General features: G+C 34.8%; 1 protein-coding gene across 1 annotated transcript in view; it reads left to right on the top strand.

The window, feature by feature from the left end:
• The window catches only part of LOC122155083 (dynein axonemal heavy chain 5-like), a 143690-nt gene that overhangs the window by 4916 nt on the left and 113311 nt on the right, over positions 1-25463 (top strand). The window contains exons 5-26 of the mRNA XM_042808828.1: positions 24-110; positions 2068-2139; positions 4150-4251; positions 5674-5860; positions 6585-6750; positions 6844-6937; positions 7771-7869; positions 8773-8954; positions 10089-10208; positions 10886-11087; positions 12103-12198; positions 13984-14157; positions 14243-14332; positions 15505-15660; positions 16659-16798; positions 18417-18568; positions 20452-20659; positions 21501-21588; positions 21705-21828; positions 21947-22110; positions 23214-23306; positions 24801-25004. Of these exons, the coding sequence (XP_042664762.1) occupies positions 24-110; positions 2068-2139; positions 4150-4251; positions 5674-5860; positions 6585-6750; positions 6844-6937; positions 7771-7869; positions 8773-8954; positions 10089-10208; positions 10886-11087; positions 12103-12198; positions 13984-14157; positions 14243-14332; positions 15505-15660; positions 16659-16798; positions 18417-18568; positions 20452-20659; positions 21501-21588; positions 21705-21828; positions 21947-22110; positions 23214-23306; positions 24801-25004 (3000 nt within the window). The remainder of the gene's footprint in view (positions 1-23; positions 111-2067; positions 2140-4149; positions 4252-5673; positions 5861-6584; positions 6751-6843; positions 6938-7770; positions 7870-8772; positions 8955-10088; positions 10209-10885; positions 11088-12102; positions 12199-13983; positions 14158-14242; positions 14333-15504; positions 15661-16658; positions 16799-18416; positions 18569-20451; positions 20660-21500; positions 21589-21704; positions 21829-21946; positions 22111-23213; positions 23307-24800; positions 25005-25463) is intronic.

Genomic DNA, 25463 nt, shown 5'->3' on the forward strand with positions numbered 1-25463 from the left:
TGTATTTATAATTCAATTGCCAGCAAACATCAAATGCTTCATTGAGGTCAGATGGATCAACCAACAGTTTCCTTCAGAAGAAGTTATTTCTTACCACGGGTTCTACAGAGGTATTGTTGAAAAATTTCTTAGTTGACATTTGCAAAGGAAAATGGAGGGGAAGAAAAGAGTACTGTTACAGTTGTGCAGCGTTAAAGCAATGTTTTATAACTCACGTTTAGTATTCAAGAACTTAGTCCACGTTCTTCCCACGTTTCTTGAACCGAGATTGGAATTTAACGGTAATGAATCTGATCTGGAAAGAAGTGGAGATTGGTGGATTTTGCTGTCTGATAAGAGAGAAAGTCTTATAATAAAATAAAACCTTGGTAAAAATTGTAAGTCTCAACATTTTTGTTGGCCTAACATGGCATCCCACGTCTTTAGTGTTTTTGTATTTCCTTGTATTTGTGCTATAGCAGTGGTTTCTTCTGGCGATGGTGTTATTCCTTTATCTTAATAGAACATAATAATACTGCCCATTGCTCCAAAAATATATTTATTAATTCCTTTATTTAATTCTAGTTCTTATAACTACATCCTTATGTAATGTTGAAGTATTATTCAGGAGTGTCATTAAGATTTTGTATTTATTTTCTTTCTGTTGATTTCTTCTGGGGGCAATTAGGTGTACCATCTTCAATTTTCTTTGAATAAGGCATTGAAATGATTTTTTGGTTCTGTTTTCTCATTGTGCTCGCACTGACATTGTTAACATGTTTGTTATAAAGGACAGCTGCAGAATTCTTTCCGGCTTTCAGAGGATTAGGGAGGGAACTGTCTGGAGAATGGGAAAGTATGAAAGCATTACTCTCTGGTATTGCTGTGTGAGAGCTTCTTTGCCATTTTTCACAGGAAGTGAAGAATAAAAAAATAATCATGAGACGTGGATGAATTTTTCTATTTTTGAAGTAAACTATCATCAAGAGAACTATGTCAGTATTGCACTCTGGAAGCCTGGAGAGTTTTCATTGCTTAACCATAAAAAGGATAATAAAAATAATAAAAAATGAAAATGAGAAATGGCTTTTTTTTTTTTTTTTTTCCAAATTAAAAAATTATTAAAAATTTTGAATTTTTGTGTTTTTGTGACAAAGTTTCTGTTTGAGATTTCTTACTGGAAAATAGAATTTTTGGCTAAAGTTGATATTTTCCTGCACAAAATTATATTTTTATGAATTCTCTTTTTCCAGTAGAAAGCATTTGATGTTCTGTTTGCACGTGCCCATACTGTCCAGCATGATGGTATTGTGTAAAAGCAGTGTACAACAAAGAATAATACACATTACATTGTACAATTGAATTGTATTTGTTGTAAATAGGACTATTTGTTCTTTTGAACAATTTGTGAGCTGAGTCAATTGGAAAGGCTTTTCAATTTTTTTTTGGTTATTTTAATTAATAGATTAAAAATAAGTGTGGTTTGCAGAGCTGATTTGAAACTTACATTACTGCAATCCATTAAAAAAAAAAATGAAAATTTGTTTAAAATATTTCAATCAGAAGTTTTGAATAATCTTTCAGTTAAAAAAAAAAAAGAAAAACATCCTTTTAAGATGGTTCATTTTGGTCTAAGTACGTATGAAATGAATTCTAAATATTTGAAAGCTGAGTATATATTTTGTTTTCTTCACGGAACTTATGTCAACAGAATCAAAAAAGGATTAGACAGTATCGTGGATAGGTCCATAAATGGGTGCTAAAATGACTAGACAGGAGCAAGTTATCCAGCAGCTCTCAGACATGTATTGCAGGTGGTGAGGGAATGTGAATGTGAAGGAACAGAGCACAGGAAGTAGCATTGCTCGCATGCTTTCCCTAAACTGCATTTTCCCGTCAGAGATGTGATATTGGACTGCTCAGTCCAGAGGGGTGTTTCTGATGTGCTTGAATATCTTACAAACAGTTCACTACTTTTTTTCAGTAATATATATATTCTGAATTTTGTTTTCAACATGTTATTAAGTAGATTACTTTTGCTGTAAATGTGTATTCTTTTTATCTTTATGTATTTTGTGCTTTTCACAGAACTTTACAGGAATCTGTGCGTTTTTCCTAAGGATGTCAGATAAAGTTATAACCGCATCTAATGTTTGCCAGGTCAGTCAAAAATCTTGCAGTGTTTGCAGTGCACTTAAAATTCTTAAATCTTTACTCAACTCAACTAGTTCTACTGGAATCAGAAAAGGAAATGGGGAGTGTTTTCATGAAAATGCTTAGTTGTGTTTTTAACAGAAGTTTCTTTTCATCAAAAATGTATTTGTGATTAAGTAATGTTCTAATAATTACAAAAATAGCTATCTATCTGCAATATTATTAAAAACAAAAATTTAAATAATAAAAATTCATTATTAAAGTACCATGAAAAATAAACTTATTAGAGGCAAGGAATGTAGTCCTCGATACAGAAATTTTCTGATAATGAACAAACCTGAATTTTGGATATGGCATATTTAAATAGCTCTGTCTTCTAAAATATGTAAAATAACATTCATCCTTGAAATTAAAGCAAGGTTTTTCTGTCCCTAATAGCTTTATTAGAGTATAAGAAAAGTACCAGAACAACCAGAACAGATACATGTTTGCATGGGAAATACTTGCTGTATTTTTTCATGAAAGGGATCCATCTGTGTTGCCCAAGGAGGTTGTGGATGCCCCATTCCTGGAGGCATTCAAGGCTGGATGTGGCTCTGGGCAGCCTCGTCTGGTGGTTGGTGACCCTGCACATAGCAGGGGATTGAAACTCGATGATCATTGTGGTTCTTTTAAACCCAGGCCATTCTATGATTCTAAAAAGCAGACACGAAAGAGGAAAATGTGATAACCCTGAAACTATCTTTTCAAAAATATTCATGCACTGTTTTTAGTAATACAGATATTTTCTTTTTATTCTTCACTAATAGATTAATGTGTTCTATTTGAGCAGTCAAAAGTAGTAACAAATGTTTTTCACTTACAGTCATGGAAATTAGTACTTCAGTTCCTGACTGTGTGCTTTGTAGCAGTGGTTTTACAAATACCCGATCCAGAAGTGCTGGAGTAGTTTGTAAGGTTCCTATTCTCTGGCTCTGTAAGTTCTACTTCAGTTGGGTACCTGTGCTAATGGTTGTTTGAAATCAATTAATTGCCTTGGTGCATTCTCTCTGGTTTTCTTGTGGTCACCTTTTTTTGGCAGGGGATGTCAAACTTGATTCTGCAGGTAAGGCAAAATTTTCAGAAGACACAGAAGATAAAACAACTGTACTTTTAAGTCAGCCGGTTTTCACACTGATGAAGCTTGGGGCTCAGACTGGTTTGGCTAATTTTGGTTTGTCCTGCAGAGCTGCGTAGAAATATTTGAAAAGGGAATCTCAGAGTCACAGAAATACAAGGATTGCCCCCTCCTATTTCTCAACAGAAATAGCTGAATCTTTTGTTTCAAATCCTATCCAGAAATTCATTTGCACTTGGCATTCCAAAAACACTTAAGAATTGCTGTCTTTGCACAGGAAAAGGTTGGGAGTAGAAGCTTCCAAGACACTACTGAATATTCTCTCCAGATCAGTGAAGCTTTCATTATGATGAAGCCAAAAAAATTCAGTGTATGTGCAGTTTGGAAGTTTTGAATGCGACTCCCTTTCTGCTAATAAGAAATACACACAGAGCCACAATAGCTAGACAGTATGGGTGGTAAAGAGCTCATGGTCCGGGTTCAGAATATATATGCATTATTTAGGCAAAATGGCAGTAACAGAATAGCCAACTAGTCCATAAATGAATAACACTAGGAAGGCATGCAATTTTTAGATGCTTATGATAGATGGAAGCCATTCCTCTACTGGAGAAATATAGACATAAAATTGTCTTAAGATTAATGTATTGATATTAAGTGGTTAATCTTAACTGGTTACTGAAGTATTTGCTACAATATGAGACAGATTTTTTTGGTGAGTATGGCAAGTCCTAGAATTTCCAGCTGAATTTTAATCAGTAGCAAAAGCAAATTCTGTATCGGGGTCGGTGTCCTCATGAAATGTTGGAAGTTATGAGCTATATCTGTATTGAATTTTACTGAAATAGTATAATGTAAAAGTTTACGTCCATTTTATTGCCTTTTGTTTCTTCCCAAAGGAGGTGAATTTTGGCACCTTTGATTGTTCTAATGGAAATATCCTTCAGGGTCTGGAATTGTTCCTGTCCCTGATCATGATACCAGCGCTTAAATCCCAACAGGTAATCAAATAGATAGATTTTGTTTTTCTCAAGAACTTTTGGAATTAAGGTAAGTGACTGTTGTACGTTGTGCATGTGGTGAACAAAAAGCTGGCCATAAAAATATGCAAGTCAAATATAGGCCTTTATGAGGGTCATGCAAGTGTTTGAAATTCATATAGTTATTGCTTATTTTCAAGTAATAGCAGCAGTTGCAATGCTCATGACAAAGTAGAAAATGGTATAACAGCCATTCCGTTCGAAGGCAAAACTGTGATCGTTTAATTCTAATTGTATTAAGTTTGGATTGAAAGAAATGCCAAGTCCTTCTGGTAGAGCTAAAGATCTGTCCATAGTTTTATTCCAGAGCGTAGACAGGATGCGCTTTCGCAGCCAGGTTATTCAGCATCATTTAGTTGTCCTTTTTTTAATGGAGCTTGCAGAGCATCACAGTTGGTTCTGTTTCTTCTAGAAGTACATGTCCAGAAGTAAAAAATGGAATAAACCTCAGTGTCTTTTGAGAATGGTAGTGTCAAATCCTATTAATTTATGCTCACATTTTCTCAAAACCTGGAGTAATAAGGGAGATTAAAATCTATTTTCTCTGTTTGGAAGTTGCCAAATCAGAGTGGGGAAAAACAATAAAGAACATTGAGTGTGAGAACATGGAGATGTCTTTTACTTTTTGAGAGCCTCATGCTGATTTGTGTCTTCTTGTCTGGTTTAACTCATCAGGTGGCTCAGCAGCACAGTCATTTGCTCACTCCCCTCCTTTCCAGTGGGATGGAGGAGAGAATTGAAAAGAAAACAAAGTAGAGCTTGTGTTGAGATAAAACTATTTACTAAGATAGAGAAAAAGAAAAGGATAATTATGACAAATACGTGTATGTGTATGTATGTTATGCACATGTAAATGGCTCAGCTAGTCCCCTGAGCAGTGGAAGAGATTGAAATGAACTCCTATCCTGTTCAAAACTCTTTTCACGTGGTGTCATATGGTAAGGACTATCCCTTTGGCCAATTTAAGTCAGTTGTCCCAGTTCTCTCTCCCTCTCAGCTCCTTGGGCCCTTCACTGTGAGTGGCCTTGGCTCTATGCAACAGTGCTTAACAGAAACATCAGTGTGTTATCAACACTGTTTTTCTCCTAAAACCAAAATATACTATCTTACTAGACACTCTGATGAAAATGATTCCATTCTACTTAAGATGTTACGTAACAGAATAATTAAATCAATGCACACTTTGAAATGCTTATGCCATAGTACTGATGAGCACATTCAGAGAGGTTTACTGATAAACCTTAGTATACTGCCATAAATAAGAAATAGCTTTCTAATAAATAAATAATTTAAGGAACATAAGAATGCATGATCCTTATTTTACTTTATATTTTTTTTTTTTAATTTCTTTTCTTTTTCTTTCATTAATTGTTATACAACTAGCACTGGGGAGCTGTGAAAGAAGGTCTGAAGAACAGCCAGATACAAGATTTTCTATATTCCGTCGATAGATTTGTAGATACCTTGTCATCATCAAGGCAGAATCTGGAAGATAGAATTCAGCTTGCAGAACTGGATATTGATACTTATGTCAGTAATTTACAGAACCCGTCTGACTACATAACTGCAGGTAAGTAATTCCTACAGCAAAGTGAACACTTGGATAGTGATGCTATTCCTAAGAAAATAAATGTTATGTCATTAGTAAACATTTATTTTGAAGAATTAATTCTGCTTCCTTGATCTATATACATTTTTCTGTTGAGTCTTGTTAGATTTAAAACTGTCTTATCAGAAAATCATCAATTCTATCCTTTAGTTCATTTATCTTAATCACACAGACACTGGCCTTCGTTCTTCCTGGTTTGCTGGCTAAGTAATTGCCAAGTGAAGACTTGTGTATATTCTTTGCTTTCTTTGACACTAGGGAAATCTTATCCAGTATTAAATCCAAAGACTGTGAGTCAAAAAGACACACACACACACACACACACACACACACACACATATAAATATGTAAGAAAATGGGTTGTTATATCTCTTTGAACCTTCCACCATTTCTTATCACTGCAAGGAATTTCAGAGTGAAGTCATACCAAAGCACTCAATACTTCTGCCCTGTGTTAGCCTAGGTAGACCAATTTCCACTGATGGCTCTTAAGAAGAGTTAAGACACATACATATGCATTTTGTTGTAATCTTAATCTTTTCCTTTTGTTGGCAGTGATTTGAATATACTCAGTTTACGTGGAGTCTTAGTATAAATTTGCCAAAAACATTTCATCTCTGTAGTTAAAAACGTAGTTTAAGACTTCTTGGTACTCATGAGACTGTGTTCTTTTTTGATTTTGAAGGCAGTAACACAGAGATCACTGAGAAACTTGAAGAGGTGTTAATGATTTGGATCAAACAGATCAGACAAGTGTTAGTGGAGAGTGAACAAATGAGAAGGGAAGCCGATGACATTGGTCCATCTGCAGAGCTGGAACATTGGAAGTCAAGAATGTCATTATTTAATAGGTTAAAAAAGAAGCTTTCTTTTTTATTTTATTATTATAAATAAATGTAAACTCTGATTCCAAGAGAGATTTAAGTGTGTTTCCTTCTTCAAAGCCTTTTAGATGACATAAAGAGTTCAAGAGTAAAGAAAACTATAAGTATTCTTCAGGCTGCAAGATCGAAGACATTAAAGCAGTGGAAAGAGTTGGTAATTACTATGTTTTAACAGAAGTTTTTTAAAATTAATTCGGTACTGCATTTGTTGTACACACAGAAGTGAGCACACAATGCTAAGAATAGTTGTGGCGTTTATGCTCTTTTTATACTGTGGTTTATTCTCCTTTGGTTGAAATACGTAACACCAGTGATCCTGAAGTTAAATGGATAACTTGAAAGGAAGTCAGTCTTAAAGATACTGAGTGGAATCGTGCAAAAGTAAAGCAACACAGAAATACAACAATGTTGTGTCTCTCCAGCTGTACAGTTCAACAGTTGTGATGCCTGAAAGTTTATCATATTGTTTCTAGAATTATTGAAAATAGGCTGCTTCTTGTAGCATAGCTGCTTCTTTACAAGAGTGGGTATCTTTTATCTAAAATTAGCAGTCAAAATTGTAGGCAGGCCAGAAAACAAACTGTAAGCAGTGTACATGTAATTTGACACCTGAAAATGCCAGAATGTGGATCTTCTACCACTTACAAAGGTATTTTGGAATTTTCCTGTTTTGGAAATAGTTTAGGAAAATAGTCATATCTCATTTGCCCTAACAAGTGCTTATTAAAAAGAGATGCTTGAGATGGAAGCACCCTGATATATTCTAGGGAACTTGTCAGTTCTTAGTTCTGTAGAACCAGTAATTTAAAAAACAGTAGTACCACATTAAAATCATTCTAAACAATTCTGAAAATTAAATTGGATTATCAAAGCTATGCTATTGTGCCTCCATCAAGTTTTGGAATTGCAGCATAAACTGTAAAAATACAGGAACCTCTTCTCTAAATTTTAACAGTATTCTTTTCTTTTTTTTTTTTTCCCCTTCAGGATGGCAGTATAACGATTGCTGCCAATGAAGCTAAAGACAATGTGAGATATCTGTATACACTGGATAAATTTTTTGCTCTACTGGCCAAAGCTTCTCCTGTAAGTAGTACTCTAAATAAAAACAGTTAACATGAAATTTAGACAAGAAAAGGCAGATATCTTTTCATTCAGTACTTAACTCTTATGCTTAATGGGTAGTAGAGAACTTCAGTTCTATGGCATTTGTGAATTAACAAATTTTGAATAAGCCAGAGATAACATTAGGTTTTTTTTGTGCAGAAAGTTGTTGTCATTTCAGAAGATAACTGAAAGGTGTGAGAAAGTAACCAATAGTTCATGTTTTCTATTGCTATTATTCTGCAGATAGTCACTCTTTCACCATACTGGGTTTGACTTTTAGATGCAGTAATCTTTTATTCTGTTTTAGGGCAGTCATTGTCTCTTGTGATGGGTTCTTAATATATTTGACTTGCTGATTTTCTGTGGAATCTTTCTGTGGGACAGACAACTCTATGGTCCAGTATGCTCAGTAAAATACAGATTACTATTGCCTTTCCTTCTCCTTCCTGATTTCTTTATGTACAAATGTAGGCAAAATGAGCAAAGACCAGCTTTCTTCTTGAACTGACTTCAGCAGGCTAACTCTTTTGTACCAGCATACACCTTTTTTCCTCAGGTAGCTTACTTTTTGCAAATCAGACTACAATGCCTTCACATACTGGAGATCATGTTCAAAAAGAGCACAGCCTCTGTTTTTCCTCTGGAAAATTCAGCTCTGGAAGGAAGCCTGTTCATTTACGCTTAGCCAATTCCCCACTCTTTTCTCTTGGACAGAATACATTAGGTTTCTATGTTTGACTTAGATGTTTCAATTCATACTGATGTCTATAAAAACAATCAAGGAGATGTTTATTACTGATGAAAGTATTCCTAGAGTGATGACTCTAGATTATGTTTTTAGGAAATGTGAATTATTGACTTTCTCATTTTTTCCTGCTACAGGTTACAGTGGTGGAACACATACCCAGTTTAATGAATGCAGTCTGTATGATCTACTGTACATCACCGCACTACAACACATCAGAGTGTATGACATCTCTTCTTCTTAAAATCACTAATCAAATGATTAACACGTGCAAGACGTATCTACGTGAAGGTGTTTCTAAAATCTGGGATCTGGACAGGTGACAATTTTAATAATTTCATCTTCTTTTGTTAAAACTAGAAGAAAAATCACAGATGAGACATCAAAATTATTAAAAAGTAAATTTAATAGCTGCTGGTTCTCCTACCAGGCCCTCATTCCCATGTTGTGACTATTCATTTTGTGCAGAATTAAGTATTCTGCCAAATCATACTTACTATGTGTTGTGAAAAACTCGTTGCTGAAATGCATGTAATGTATATCAGTGTACAATATTCAATATATTGTCCCAGTGGCTTCTGTGGACCAAAACATACTTTAGATGTTAGAACTTGGAGTTGAGATTCTTCAGAAATAAACTCCAAGGACAGACTGGCAAAGTTGCATCTGAGATTTGTTTTGCCTTCAGTGAACAGTAAAGTCAGTTTGAGAAAAGAGACAGTACATACCAGGATCATAATTACAATTCAGCTGTACTCTGGAATGAGGTATGTGGGTGACAGAATGTCATTCAGACTTGTATTTACTATGTATCTATGGATAGTGCTACCTGGGCAAGAACATGAGGAGTACTGATGTTGCTAAAGAGGCATCTTAAATTTTAAAAGATATACAATAAGCTTGCTATTTAGGTATGTTCTCAGTCTAATTTTGTACTTACTTTCTGTTTTGGTTGGTAGAACTATTAGTATAGCAAAAGCCTCTGTATGAGAGCAAATATTAAGCATGTATTAAACCACAGAGAAGGGTAAAAATGAACATGACATTTCAAGTTAGCAGGTAGAACAGTAATGATTAAAACTATCTCTGAAAACTCAGTCAAGATTATGGTTGCTGAAGTGAGAAGAAAAGGATGTTACAAACTTCATCAATGCATAGGTAGTCAAGATGTATGTACTTGTATAGTTAATTCAATGAAGACACTAAGTCAGCAGGCTGGGAGACCAAAAATAAATCTGACAGAAAACGTTTGGATTCCTTCTGTATTTTATTGTGGGGAAAGGGCAGTTTTCAGAAATTGCCTACAATCAATGAAGTAATTATAAGTTTGTATTCTTATTTTGCCACCTGACTGAAATATTCTGTTTTAATTTATGCTCCTGTGCAGCTCCCTCATGATGACTTTACCTTTTGTGCTTTTTTTTTTTTTTTTTTTTTTTTTTTTTTCCTCCAGGGAAGAACTGCTGAAGAGGATTCAGCAATGCATTTTCCTGAAAGAACAGTACCAAACATCATTTCAGAGAATTAGGGAGAAGCTAAAGAAAAATCCAAGTGACAGGCAGTTTGATTTCAGGTAAGCAATTTACTCTAATATTGAATGACATGCACTTATAAGATTTATAAATGAGGTGTCATAATCTCTCCTGGCTTCCTGAGAAGTTGAATGCTCAATTAAAATATTTATTATACTCAGAACAGAACTTGCAGAGTTTTGTTTTGTTTTTTTTTTCTCTTTTTTTTTTTCCCCCTGAGATATAAGCAATGACAAGTTTTTGCCAGTTGCTTGTTGATTTAGCAGATGTTTAAGGGAATTCAGGGAATTTATGCATGTGCTGGATTAATGCACTGGGCCATGAATCAAATGAAAAGACTCTAGTTGTATTTAGTCAGCACTGGTCTGGGTTGTCAATCACAATGCCAAGGGGGAGTTTTACCTGTATTGGTACTTCAACCATGGAGCGTGTCTTAGTGTATTGTACATTCACATTCTTATCTCTTTTTTGCATGTTTTTGTTTCAAGAAAAACTTCTGTGAAATGTGAAAAAGGTTTTAATTGGTAGATATGAGAATTAAGCATTTTCTGTGTTGTATTCATTATTTCAAAATTGTTTTTAGTTGATTTGCAATTATTGCAGCATCAGTGCTTTAATGGTGAACTTGATATTAGTTCTGGAAGAATATAGGAAATAGGAATAGGAAAAAGTGATACAAATAGATATGCATAATAATCCTGTTGCTTCTTATCATCAGTGAGAACTATATTTTTGGAAAATTCGACACATTCTGTAAACGTTTGGAGAAGATTTCAGATATGAGCAATATTATGGAAAGCCTACTAGAGCTCCAGTGCATACAAATAGAAGGAATTGAAGAGATCAATATTCGCTTCCAGACCATTGCTACAAATACCAAATCAAAAGAGTATGATGTTCTGGATCACAGAAAAAAAGAGGTACATGAACTCAATGCTTGTCTGACAATCAATCCCTTAATCCTGTGCTATTCATTGAAGTTATGCAGGGAAGATCACATTTTATAACTATGATTATAGCATTTTGTTGCAGTAGTAATATTTTTCCGTAGTTTAATGCAGTTTGAAATAATTTGGGTGTATTTAGCTTTTTATTTCATATACTTTTGTTATTTTTTGATAAAACTAGATTTTGTGTGATAAGTAATGGTGCAAACTACATTTCCTAAACTTGTTTGTTTTTAAGATAGATATATTTTGAACTGCAGATGGAAAATTAATTTAGACAAGTCAGTGCATTAAATTCAGTTTAGCAAGTGCAAGAGTTACTCATTGTTACTTAATGGAATAATAAAGGCAGTATCAATACCATCATACCATATAGTGACCATTTCAGAAGGAGAAATGTGTGACATCACCTCCAGTACTGAATCACGTGGATGAAAACTAAAGTGATTTTTGAAGAGCTTCAGACTCAAATTCAGATTTAAATACATGCTACGTATCCTAGAATTGAGCTACTTTTTTGGAAGTGTAGCTCACTTGCTTTAGTGGATTGACAGCCTCTCAATGGAAGTGATAGCAATGTTGAATTGGCTTTCTTATAATAATAACCCACTGTAGTCTGTAAAGTGCTCTAGAGAGGCCACTCAGTTTGCTAATCTTGATGAGTTTCATACCTGTACGTGAGCTGATTAAGTGTACCATGTTCTCTCTGATGAGGTTATTAGCTTTCATCTGCCTGTCCTTTTTCCTCTGCAGTCCATTGTGTTTGTAAAGATGGGTCTGTAATCATATAGCCTAATAGTTCTTAATTTTTTGTTTGCTTTGCTTAGACTTTTTATGCCTTCATTATTGGTCTCGTCTCTGTTCTCTTTAATTTACATGCTAGGCAGATAACGCAAATTTCCCAGAAACTTATTGTAAAAAAAAAAAAAAAGCATGAAGTGAAAGCAACAGTATAGATTAATATTTTTTTCCTTTTAAAATTTTCTAGTTTGATAAAGATTACCTTGATTTTAAGAACCAAATTGCAACACTGTATGAGTCCATTCAAGAATTTGTGGATTCCTGTTTTGAGAAGACTGTAACTGTAAGTAATTGTACAAATGCAAGCTTCTGTTCTGGTGTTCAGAAAGGCAGAGTATCCACAATTCCTGTTGTATTCCATTGTTACTGGTATTGTTTTGTGCTATACTGGGGCTGCCTGAGATAAGGTAGGAGGACATCAAGCCTACTACAAGCTACTGTCAGAATATGTGCAAAAGTGCTGAAAGTTAACATTTGTTAATAGTTACTGCTAGTTGCATGTACTATCTTTCCTTACTAACTCTGTATAGCCCTATTTTTTCTTTCTGGTTTATTTTCTTTATTTTCTTTCCTCAGCCTAGTATCTCCATCCCTCTTCCACCCTGCTATTGATATTGACACACTAGGGTAGGTCTTTCTTTCTCTTACTGTGTTTTGGACTGTCATATTTATGTGGCTCTATCTTCTTCCATTATCTTTGGGACTGACTTTCTGTTTCTTTCTTACTCTGCTCTCTTTCAGTGTTCCCTGTCCTGTGTTCTGTATACTCACTTGCGGAAGTCCAGAAGTAATGTTTACTTCTGTGGTGATTTCCCTCTCTCCTCCCAAAGAATAGGTATCTTGCTAAAAAAAGGCAAAACCCAATTAAAGCTGTTGTAGGGGCATACAACATAATTTTCTTGAGCTCAGTGAAAGGAAACAACTCATGTTTGTCAGAATTTCCAAACTCTGTGGTAGAATTGTTGCAGATAATTAAACAGTGCATGCAGTCTGATAGTAGAGTTCAGCAGCTCTTCTGCCGCCCAGTCTCCTACTGCTGGAAAAATCAGAGGTAAAGCCAAGCTACTGATCCCATTTTGTTGTATGTCAATATAGAAATGAAAGAGAAGTTGAAAGTGCAGAGAGAAGGCCTCAGTTCATTGCCTCATCGGATGTAAGACTTCAGGCTGGAAGGTCTTTCATAGGTTGCCCATATTTATATGTGTAAATATATAACACTTGTCAGAACAGGCGAGTTTGACGCGAAATTCAATTTCTTAATCTCTTAGGTATTCACTTACTGGAGAATAATGTAGGCTGGTTAGCTTTTTTCTTTCACGTGGAAAAGAAAAGCAATTATGTGATTCCTGATAGAAACGACACAAAAAAACCATCCACCCAATCAACCAGGGGGGAAAAAAAAAAAAAAAAAAAAAAAAGCACAGAAGAAAAATAATGGGAACATATCTGTAATTATCCCAAAAACTGAATTCAAGTTTGGTTATTCAAATTACAGGGTGATCTAAAGGGAAAATGGAAAATGTTAATATTAAATAAATGCAATTAAACTTAATTATTGTGAAAGTAAAAGATGCTATACTCAGATTTTAAATTTTATTGTACAAGCGCATATTTGAGATGCTTCCTGTTGCACTTCAAAATTATTCCTGTTAGACTGGCAGGAGTAATGAATTAGTTTCTGCCATCTGTTACCTTAATATCAGTACTGTTCATTGCTTTAGGCCCTGACAATGGAACGAAATGTAAATGAAGCAGAAGGTGTTTCACTACAACTATTTACAGAAAAAAAAAAAAAAAAAAAAGAGTAAGGTTTGGAGGGTCAGAACAAAATGAGTGTTCCAACATTCTGTGGTGGTGGAAGTTTCTTTGTTAAGGCTATGGTAAATATATTTTAGACAGCATGAAATACTGAAGTTCATTAATTTGTCTGGAAGCATTTTCTGTTCTTAGAAAATTACTTATGAATTTATATAACTTACGTTATAAATAGAAATAACCAGGCTTTATGAACAATGACTATCTAAACTATGAACATTTTTTGCAATAAATGTTTCCTCTTCCTTTTTAGACTGAACAGATGCTGAGACTTCTGATGAAGCTTGAACAAATAGGAGAAAATCAAATTGATCTTAATGAGAAGTATACCATTGTCCTTCAGCAATATAGTCAAGACTTAGACTTTGTGCAAAAGCTCTACCAGGAGCAAAAAGAAAATCCACCTATACCACGCAATGTACCACCAGTAAGAATGAAATAAATGAGAAAGGTCTTTTTGTCTTGGCTTTTTAAGTTAATGGAAATATAACTTCATATCTTTTGTATTTTAGGTAACAGGGAAGATTATGTGGGCCCAGCAGTTGTACAGAAAAATTGACCATCCAATGAGATTCTTTAAAAAGAAAACTACGCTTCTGAAGGTTAGAAGTGAGCAAAGGATGGTTTATGGCTAAATTCTAATCCAAATTATTAACAGACATAAATTATTTTTTTCCTAAGTTCACTTTTCTAACAATTCTATTGAAACTTACCTAACAAGATAGTATTTTTATGTGCTCCAGGATCTCAATTTCTTTTTGCAATATTGTTATTCTGTGGCTCAGGACAGTTACTTCCCTTGAGATGTTAAGCTGATGACTTCATCAAGTACTTTTGTCCCTTCTGGGACCTGAGTTATTCCTAATCGCAGCATTGTTCACCATGGACCTATGCTTAGAGCCTTCTCACTGCAATGCTTTATAATGTAGAGGACTGAGATATTAAACTTCAAATGCTTCACATAACCGTACAATTTCCTGAGTTGAATGAGACCCACAAGGATTATTAAGCCCAACTCCTGGCTCCCCACAGGACCACCTCAAATTCAAATCCTATGTTCCAGAGCACTATCTAAATGCTGTTTGAACTCTGAGACCTTTAAAAGTCATCTAGTCCTGCTGTAGATGCAGGGGCACCTACAGCTCAATCAGACTGCTTAGAGACTGGTCCAGCCTGAACTTGAGTTTCTGCAGGGATGTGACTTCCACCACCTCACTGGTCAATCTGTTTCAGTACCTTATCATCCTTACTGTAGAAAACGTTTTCCTTGTACCCGGTCTAAATCTCCCCTCATTTAATTTGAAACTTTTTCCTTTGTCCTGTCACAACAGACTCTGCTAAAGAGTCTGTCCCCTTCTTTCTTACAGCCCCCTTTAGATACTGAAAGGCTGCTCTCAGGTCTCCTGGCAGCCTTCTCTTCTTTAGGCTAAACAGCCCCAGCTCTCTCAGCCTACTGAGAAGGACTAGGACTAGGAAGGTATTCTATCCCTTGGATCATTTCTGTGGCCCTCCTCTGTTTGTGCTACAACAGGTCTATGTTTCGCCTGTGCTGAGGCCTCCACATCAGATGCGGTACTCTCAATGAGGTTGTTCTTTTGTTCTTTGTTTTACCCTCTCTTAAATTGTGTAACATGAAACTCTGTTTTGTTTTCCTAACAGTAGTGAGGAAGACCTTACTGGAGGACATTTCTATTACATTAGGCTCATCAAATCGATTAAATGGTGCTGGCTTTTCTAATTTCTTTATTTTTTATTTATTTTATTTTATTTGCAGACATTGGAAATGAAAAAGGTTGCTAAGAGCTACAATAAAATGGCTGCGGTTCTTTTGGAATTTGAACTTATTTATTATAGAGCATGGTGCAGGTTTGCTGACCAGGCTAGAAATGCTCTACATGCTTTCTTACTTGTCAGGCATGCAGAAACCAAGGTAAGTAGGATTTATTTTGTATTACTGCTGCTCTGTTTAGTATTACCTATGATACTTCACTCACGTCATGCAAAGACAAGCACAGCATTAAAGTAATCTTAATAAGGATAGAAAATAAACTACTTTAATTGATGATTTTTTTTTTTTTTTTTCCTTTTTATGCTACGATACAGACATAATCATCTTCTTCATAAGTCCCTTGCCTCATTCAGGACATGTAAGAGGCAGTGCCCAGCAAATGCATATTCGATATAGATTTGTCTACATCTTTTAATGTATGTTTTCATATATTTTTTTCTTTGTTAACCAAAATATTAGTCAAACAAAGAGATTTTAATTAGATTGTAGGCTTCTCTATAGTGTTCAACATCACTGTGTTGCCTATATTGGAGTCACTAATTTGCTTTCAATATTGCTAACTGAGATGGAAAATCCTACCATTCTTTAAAGTTGACTTACTCTGCTGTGCTGCAGGGAAATCAGAGTTAAAATGGACATTTTTTGAATTACGGACTCCATAATGGAAAGCTAGAACCTGATTTTCAGCTTAACTCATCACCTTATTAGCATTTTATGCCCTAAGAAACGTACGGAGGCTAAACAGAGCAATACAGTATTTTTCTGTAGTCTACAGATGGAGCAACTGAGATGAGAAGGCAAATCAGCTTTCACAGAGACAGGTGCAGAACTACAATCAGACTCAGGAAGTCACAGCAGCCAAGTGTTTAGGGCCCAGTGAGGAAATCACGGGAAAATGAAATCAGTGGAAGCTATTGCATGATTAATATTCTGGAGAATCTGGAAAAATAGTTGTGCAGGAGTCTGGAGATCTTTGTAGAAATTGCGACATGGGCATCAATTTAAAAAATTTTGGCTAGTCCTCTATATCTTGTCATATCTTCCAGATGTAACAAACTGCATGTGATCGCTAAACTACTAAAATATGCTTTATTATTTTCTCTCCCTGCCCCTTTCCTTCCCACTACCACTATATGAAGGAATTGGTTGTAAACTTGGATCCAGTGGTCCTGGAAGTACTTTACGAAACAAAGTACCTGAAAAAAATGCATTTTAACGTTCCAGATGTTGTCCTCAGCTTGTGTGCAGATGAAGAGCAGATTAAAAAACATCAAATGGAGTGAGTGAACGCTTTCTGGATGTGATTCTCATCTGCAGATAGGAATCTTTAGCTTTGAGTCTGTTGTATGTACTTTTGATTTGTTGTAACTTTTCACTGTGGTGGATTTTAACTAAAAATTTATTCTTTTCCCGTACAATTCCATAATAGTTCTGTTAATATGAAATTATTACTCTCTCCACAAAATTCTTGTAACTAGATAATGTCTACATGCTTTTATTTTGTTACAACAGCTACTCTGTAAGTGGAATTTCTAGGTACTGCTAAGGCATCTCCACTCCATAACATACGGATTGCATTCCAAAGTATCACACTTACTTTTGTAACATCAAAAGCATTCTTGTGTTAAGTTAGAACTTATCACTTGATTGAGATACAACCCAGGTGTTGGTATAGGTAATACATCAACTAAGTTATTATATGCAAATCAAGTTTTTTTTTTTCTCTCATGCTAAATATCTGAAATAACCTATGTTGATTTATTAAATAGTTTCTTTCTGTCATTGTAACAGCTAAATTCTGTGCTGTAGGAGCTCTTTTCAGCTCTTTGGGATTCAATTATTAGTTCTTTAAGTAAGGATGGTAGGTCTAAAAAGAGTCCTTTTTTGTAAGGAGTGCACTTAAAGTAGTTTTTATATAGAAGTGGTCAAAAAAGGACAGAGTTCAAAGAGTTTCGTAACTGAATTGAAATCCTCTTAGCTCTCCTTTCTGTTAAAATTTTCAGTCTTTCATTCTTGAAATAATGCATTTTTCATGAATTATCCATGGAGTGTTTCAGAACAAACCTAAAATTTCTAACATACAAATCAAACTCTGTGTGCTTCAGTCTTCTGAAAAGCAACAGTTGTAATATTTGCCATCAAACGGAAACAAATGTGCAGAAAGTGTTTGCAATAAAAGAAAATCCAAATTAATTTTCTATTGTAAAAGAGATTTCAGACCAACTCCCTAAGCAAAGAAGGAATATTCAGACACTAATTATGCCGTAAGTAACATTGGAAAAATACTCTGCATTCTGTGGATAGACTCTCTCAGTATACTGTTTGTAACAATATTTAGTGCTGTGGTTTTAATCTGGCATTGAACACAGTTATCATTTTTCTGCAGCAGCTCTTGTAAATAACCTGTTTTGTATCTTTAACTTCTGAGCTGCATTGACTTCCAGTTCTTTTTTATGGAGATCTGTTATAAAACTCCATTTTCATAAAAATACTGACTCAGAATTTGGCTCCTTTGGCATTTTATGCCCTGAGTACTATGAATCTAGATTTTCTTATAAGTCTGTAGGAAAAGACACTACTTTTTTTTTTTTTTTTTGTTCTGTGAAATAGGAAGAAGGGAAGAAAAACACAGTGTTTTCCATTTCCTTATTTTTGACTGTAATGCATTTTCTTTGGAAGAAAGTAGCCCTAAATAAATATCTTCCTGTAAATATTTATTTCTTCAGTCTGGTTCCAGTGTTTGAGAGGAGAAAGAGACCTAGTTAGAACTGGGAGAGACTTTAATTTTTAACCTGGGATCAGGACTTGCAAGTCTTATTAACAGAAAATGTGACCAAATTTCCGTGTGTTTCTTATATCTGAAATAAATACATTCTAAACACAACCATGTCTTACAGTCTCGAGAATCTATTGATCAATTACAAAGAGCATCTGAATAGAATTCCTGTTATGCTGAAACCACTAATGAAGCCATTCATAGAACAAGTTGAGGATGCCCTTGCTCCAGGCATGACACAGCTGTCCTGGACTTCTTCAAACATCAATAAATGTATGTAGGAAGAGAAGTAGTGATAAGCTGTTGATAATGTTGTTTGGTGGTAATGTTTTGATGGGAGGGTCTGTAAAGCCTCGACTCTCTAGCTGTCTTGCAAGCTTGAGTGAATAACATTACATCATATTATTAGGGCTTGTGTTGCATTGTGTTTCTGAATTCCATACCTTTTCATTTACTGAATTTAAATTGTCACATCTCGCTTCTTAAATTATTGTACATTGTTACATTTTCCCCTATCAGTGTCTCTCTGATCTGTTTCCAAGTAAGTGTCCACATAAGGAAAAAATGTAGAGCTCTTCTTACACCTACATTCTGTTTTTATTTCTCTGTGAAAAAAAAAAATGGTTTGTGAACTGACCTCCTTGCTTTAGGTAGGTAACTGTAGCCTGACTGATACAAGAGTGAGAGGTAAGAGAACAAACATTTGGTGCTGTGATAATGTCTCTTTTCTATAGAAGGGTCTTTCTGTAGAAACATCCTGAAATAGACATGACTAAATTCACAGTTGAAAATAGTAAGGGACAGATTTCTGTCCAAGTTCTATTTTTTCTAAGAAAGCTTTAAAAATTCTGAACTATGCATGGAGATTTCCCAACACAGCCATTAAGACAATGTTATCCTCATCAAGTACAGCATAAACTTAACTCTATAATAGTGTCATTGAAATGGACACATGTAAAGCAAGACTTTTGTAGTTTGATTCTGTGAGAAAACAGTAGCTTATGCTTCTAAATCTGTTCTCACCTGAGGCAAACTGATGTTCGGCTTCCACCTTTTTCTTCAAAATGAAAAGCAGCAAGATAAACAGAAACGGATGCAGGCATGGGTTTTGCAACGTTTGTGACTGTGCCATGTGATACTACTGCAAAGGGCTCTGGCCATTTTTTAAGGCAGAGCTGGCCACCTTTTAGCCTTTTACTTGATCTTTACCTGACTGGAAAACAAAAAAAGATGACAAGGTTTCCCTCTGTTTGAAAGCATGGGGGCTTGTGGCAGCCTTCTAGACTAAAACTTGGAAAATGAGAAATAAATGGATTTAGAAATACCTAAGTTTTATGTATTAAAAAAGGAAAAGCGTCTAGGGAATTGGTTGGATTATTTGTTCATTCTAGTCAATAAAAAAGACAAGACTCAATCATTAACTTCCTAATAGCAATAAATGGTATCTTCTATTTTAAACATTCAACAGTAAGACACTACTGTCACACTGCAGCATTTTAGGTATTGTAACAATTTAATTCTACGTACAGTAAGACAAAGTACTGATAATTCAAATTATACTGTCTGCTAATAACCAAAATGTTATGATTAATGACCAAAATGCCAGATGAGTTATTTCTTTATTTTTACATGAAGTATAAAAGACAGCAAAAGAATTTATCCACTCTATTCAGAAACAGTCATTTTTACTCAGCTTAGTAAACACATCTGCTAAAGGACTTGCTTTGTCTCTCTCCAAATTAAATTAGGTCATATACAGGAAAGAAAAAATCTAGTGGTTTAACCTATGTGCAGTCTTGAGGAATTTTAGCTGCTCTGTCTACAATGCTGACTTTCACACTGTAGGTCCTTAGGAGGACCAGAATATTTTTTTGAACGTTTGTTCCTCTTTTCTTTTCCAATGATTTTTGTTAATCCTTCATTCCAGTATTAATAGAGAAGAAATATTTTGAAGGTTCTTCTGTTACTTATTGTAAAATGGTTTCATTTAAAGACTCCAAAGTACAGGAAATCCATCATGCTTTGGTTTCACGCCTTAGTTCCATATTCCATTGTTGTTAAATCATCATTTAATTATAATAATTTGGGGCAGGTTGGGGAAATTTAGGAGGTTCATATTTCACTTGATTTGTTTTCATTTTGTTTTCTTTGCTTAGTTATTGAGAATACTTATAGTACCCTGAGGGAATTGGACTTCATAGTCAAAGAAGCTGCTGATAACCTGGAGTGCAGAATTGAAAGAGTTCTGGAGGATATGTCAAACACTGCTCTGATAATTTTACCAGAAGAAGAACCTATAGACGTATCTACATTCTTGGAACAGACAGAAAATCTTGCTGTCTCTACTGCTAGCAGACTTTCTCAGTAGGTGTATTACTGCATGAATTTGAAGGCTCGGTTTGGGAGCAAATATTTATGTATTACTTTTTATGCACAGAGAATGTACTTCTAAAGAAATCATTCTTACTGTTACTGACCACTAGTGTAAAGCAAAATGATAGTCTCAGATTACGGAGCAGGAACTCCCAAGTAACTTCAATATAGCATATTAAAATTGCATTTATAGCATTTAGCATTTTGTGGTTTTCTTCTTATGGCATTCTATTGAAGAGCGAGGAAAATGGAACTGGATAAAACTTGAAAAGTCATCTCAGTGCTAACTGCTTGATTCTTAATGCTAGCTCAGTCATGTAAGACCTCTCATTTACCCAGAGCTGAAAATCTTTTAGTTTATGCTTACTTTCCGTGATATAGAAGAGTAATTGTTCTGTTCTTCACCAAAAAAAGTCTATGTACATTTTGCAAAACATGATACTCACTTTGTACTTATTTCTTTACTATTTTTGATTTCAGAGCTAGAAAATACATCAAGAAGATAACTTTTTCTTACTGAATTGTCTTGATAAGCCTGCTTTTTCTTTAACTACAGCCAGAAAAAAAACTTATTTTTCTTTGATCATTATTAAAACCAGTTGAACAAGATATAACAGAGTTTGATGAATGGGTTTTCTGACAGACTGCATATCTTAATGCCTTACATTCTGTGCATGTCTAAGCAGTAGGAGCAAAGGGAAAAATAGAAGGGTGTCTCCCTGCACATATGGCACTTCAGAGTGCAGTGGATCTGAGGATGCATCTATAAACAAGTTAAAGATTATTCCTTATGTTTGACTTGATGTGGATGACTCTAAGGTTGTTTTTGCAGACAGAGTCAGCAAGTGGAATGCTCTGTGTATGAACTGGTAGACACTCTTATGCACAGGCTGAAAGCAGATACTGGAAGAACTCTGGAGGTAAGGCCTCTACAGTATTAAAAGTAACCTGCTATACTGTAGTCAGATATTTGATATTTCACTTATACTGTGGATAATATCATTACTTGTCTAAGAGTTTCCCTTTAACTCTTCAGGATTCATACTCCTGTATGTATCTTGACACAAAACAGAAAACACGCTGCCAAGAATGCATGTCTTGTTGTTGCTATTATCTCATGGGACAGCTTTGTCAGAGGAATACTGATTCTTTAGTCAGATGTAAGTCTTTTGTTTTCAGATTTGTTTAGTTTTTTAATATCGCTTGAAGATTTTTTATTTTTTTTTTTGCCAGCTTTATTGTGGTAAAAAATATAACTTAAATATTGCATTTATTTAGGCACGAAGATTTCCTTGGAGTCCTTGAGACATCAGTTGCGTGTTGTTGGCTCTAGGTATCAGATGGTCAGGTCTGTAGAGACAAAGAGAATTCCTTTGTTCAAAACTGAATTTCAGCTGGCTATTCCTAATGTTGTCTTGCGACCAAGTCTCGAAGATATTCAGGTAACTGAATAACTGCACATCTCAGCCATTTTTGTTAAAAATGTGTATTAATGCATTATTTTAAAACCAGATTTGCGAGTTTAATCTGGTATTAGTAATAAAGGGAGTGGAAGAAAAGATTAGAGGTCACTTGGTTTCACATGACATCAGTGGATGCTAAGAAAAAAAAACCCGAATTAGGTTTGTTATGCAGAATCAACCATTTTCCTACAAGCTTATCAACTCCTGTTCACAGTCCACTACAAATGTTTTCAAAGCAAGTGCAAGAGAAAAAATAAAATGCCTTTGATTTGACTTCCTTGTCTCCTTAAACACTTTCAGAGTTTAAAAAGACATGATTGAAATATTCAGTAATCAGATTTGTGCAGTAGTGAAATATAAAGAGAAATATTACAAGCCTGGAGCCCTGAACTGTGGAACAGTTTAAAGAAATATTTAAGCTTACTTACACTAATTCAGCTAAATTCTTATGTTTGTGTTTACAATCTGCTATGACCTTGGAAGTTCTTTGGAAAGTACTAGTTGTTTATGTGGTTAACTTGAAGATTTTTCAGCTGGAATTGTCACCATCAAAGTCAGTTGCTGAATTCTTTCTCAGACTTCATTTACAGCCTTTTGATATTGTCAGTAAGAAATCAGACCACAAAGTGTAATTTTTAAATACCATAGGTAGAAAAGTTATATGATAATTTATATAGCTGCCTGTATAAATTCAGACAAATTTATTCAGACATTCTGATGTGAATATGAAATACAGTATTAATATTATTTTATGTTTATAACCAATGTAAAGTGAAATAATACTTAATTTATGATTTCTCAGTGGCTCATAGATCTCTCTTTCTCTCCTATATTCTTGTTTGAAGAATGCATAAAAATAGAATGTCTGACTGACAAAACTTTATGGGGTACTCTTTCCCCTAACAAAATCTATTTTGCATGATTCTACTCCATGCTTATTAGAACAGTTCTGATAAAGATGGAGGTACAACTTTTCCATTTTGGTATTGTTCAGAGGATCTGTTTTTTTCCTTCATTCCTTCCCCTCCCTTTAGCTGTTCTGATCTCTCTGTGTGCTAAAGTAGATGTTTTACTATTTTCAGAGTGCTGTAAACAAAGCAGTAAATATAATATTATCAATAGCCAAAGATATCCCACTCTGGAAATTTGCTTACTTACATTATAAACAGCAGCAGGTGAGTGTTTTATTTTATTATTTAAAAATTTCAATATTTTGGTTAACATTTCTCAATTTCATATGAATATGTTCTATAATATAATATAATATGAATATGTTCTATAATAATACAGTGATTTGTAATTTAGAAGGTTTCCTTGCTAGCTTAAGTCTAGTTTTTAATCTCCAGATCAGGTAATTGAACAGAAGAGCAAAGAGTAACAATTAATAAAGCTAATGTTTTGAAGTTCTTTATTATTAAAATAAAAAATAGCTATTAAAATAAAAAATAAAAATATTTTTAAAATCCTGTTAAAGTATGATGATAGTGTGGATGATGTATGAAAACCAGCATTATCCAGTGTGCTACTAACACGACTTATTAGTTTTCCCAGCCAAAAACTGTAAGTTAAACTTTCAGGCTACATACAATAGCTACAGTGTTAAACTAATTGCTATATGTATGCATTATCAGTGTTAAAATGAGCACTAAAACCTTGGGAAGGTCTGAGATACAGATAGAAAATCGAATTTATTCAAGTTTAGAAATGGGCAATAATGGTAATCAGACGGCCTTAATTCTATCTTATGGTAATGAAATACGTGTTTGTGTGGGTCTGTACTGAAAAGTGTCTTAAAAAAACATTAAAAACAAATACAAATGAGCTCATTTGCATAAAAAAACCTTTTGAGTCCTGCAAATGATAAAAAGCAACTAGAAGAGAGCGAGTTGACCCAAGTTCGTTCAAGAATTGCTTGCTTATTTCTAAGTAGCCAATCCAAGATTACCTTCCACACTTTTTTTGGCCAAGAATAGAGATCACAGAATCATAGAGTGGTTTGGGTTGGAAAGGACCTATAAGATCACCTAGTTCCAACCCCGTGCTGTAGGCAAGAACACCTTCCTCTAGGCCAGGTTGCTCAGAGCCCCATTCTGTCTGGCCTTCAATGCTTTCGGGGGGGGGGCATCCACAACTTCTCTGGGCAACCTGTTCCAATGTCTCACCACCCTCACAGTAAAGAATTTCTTCCTGATGTTAAGTCTAGATCTCCCCTCTTCCAGTTTAAAACCACTTTCCCTCATCCTGTCCCTATGTGCCCTTATATGAAGTCCCACCTGTCAGCACCCTTCAGGTTCTGGAAGGCTATTATAAGTTTCCCCCAGAGCCTCTCTTTAGACTGAAGAGCATCAGCCCTCTCGGCCTGAATGTAGTTCTCTACCAAAGAGAGGAAGACCTGAACATTTGTATAGGAGGTGGAATCAGCACAACTGTACCTCCACGTGTTACATATTTGACTGAAATCATTTGAGGATGATTTAAAAATTGTCATCAGCACTAGAAGTATAGCTCTGTAAAAATGAAAGCTAAGAGCGGGGAGTCTCCTTGTGGATTCTTCCTTTGCACTTTTCTATCTACTCATAGAAGTACCCACTGTATGTGTCTTATTGTGCATTCAATAATGTAAAATAAAACTAATGTATATATGTTTATTCTTGTTTACTTTATGCCAGGCTGAACAATCTGTTGCCATACAGCTAGGTGATGAGAACAAATTCACCAGGATGTTGGCACCGAAGCCTTTAGACAAGCAGATCATTGAGCATAAGGATGTAAACAAAGTGGTGATTCAGCTAAATACAGTTATTTTGTCTCTCAAAGCTAGAGCATCGGATCTCCTGAACAGCTTTTCTGAATTTTCAGGCATCTGGAATAAGGTTAAAAACATATTTAATGAAATACGTAGCTGTATTGTGAAATCTTCTAAATACTGTTGCAGATTTCATAAGGAGACTGTGCTCTTTGGGAAGCATTACTTGTAGTTACTGTAGGTGAATGTTGCTGAGCTGGATGAAGATTAATTTTTCTGTAATTGAACCCTTTATTTAGCCCATTTATTGAGACCCACATGGCACTGAAGCTTTTACCTCTGCAGAGACTAAGGGATATCCTCATCAGTGTCTGCATTTGAATTATAGATTTCAAATGCTTTAATAACGAATGTTGTAAAAAGAATAAGAATCAGGAAAAGCAGATCAAGTGAAACATGGGAGCTTAATGCTTATACTTTGAACTCTGTTAAGAGGGATTGTTTGTGTTTGCTTAGTACATCAGACAGCTGAGTCTTGGATAGATTATTGCAATACCAATGCTAAGTAATAATTAAAATAAACTTT

Source organism: Centrocercus urophasianus, unplaced genomic scaffold, assembly GCF_019232065.1.
Source record: "Centrocercus urophasianus isolate 14NV4802_14NV808 unplaced genomic scaffold, USGS_Curo_1.0 seq_11, whole genome shotgun sequence".
Taxonomy (NCBI): domain Eukaryota; kingdom Metazoa; phylum Chordata; class Aves; order Galliformes; family Phasianidae; genus Centrocercus; species Centrocercus urophasianus.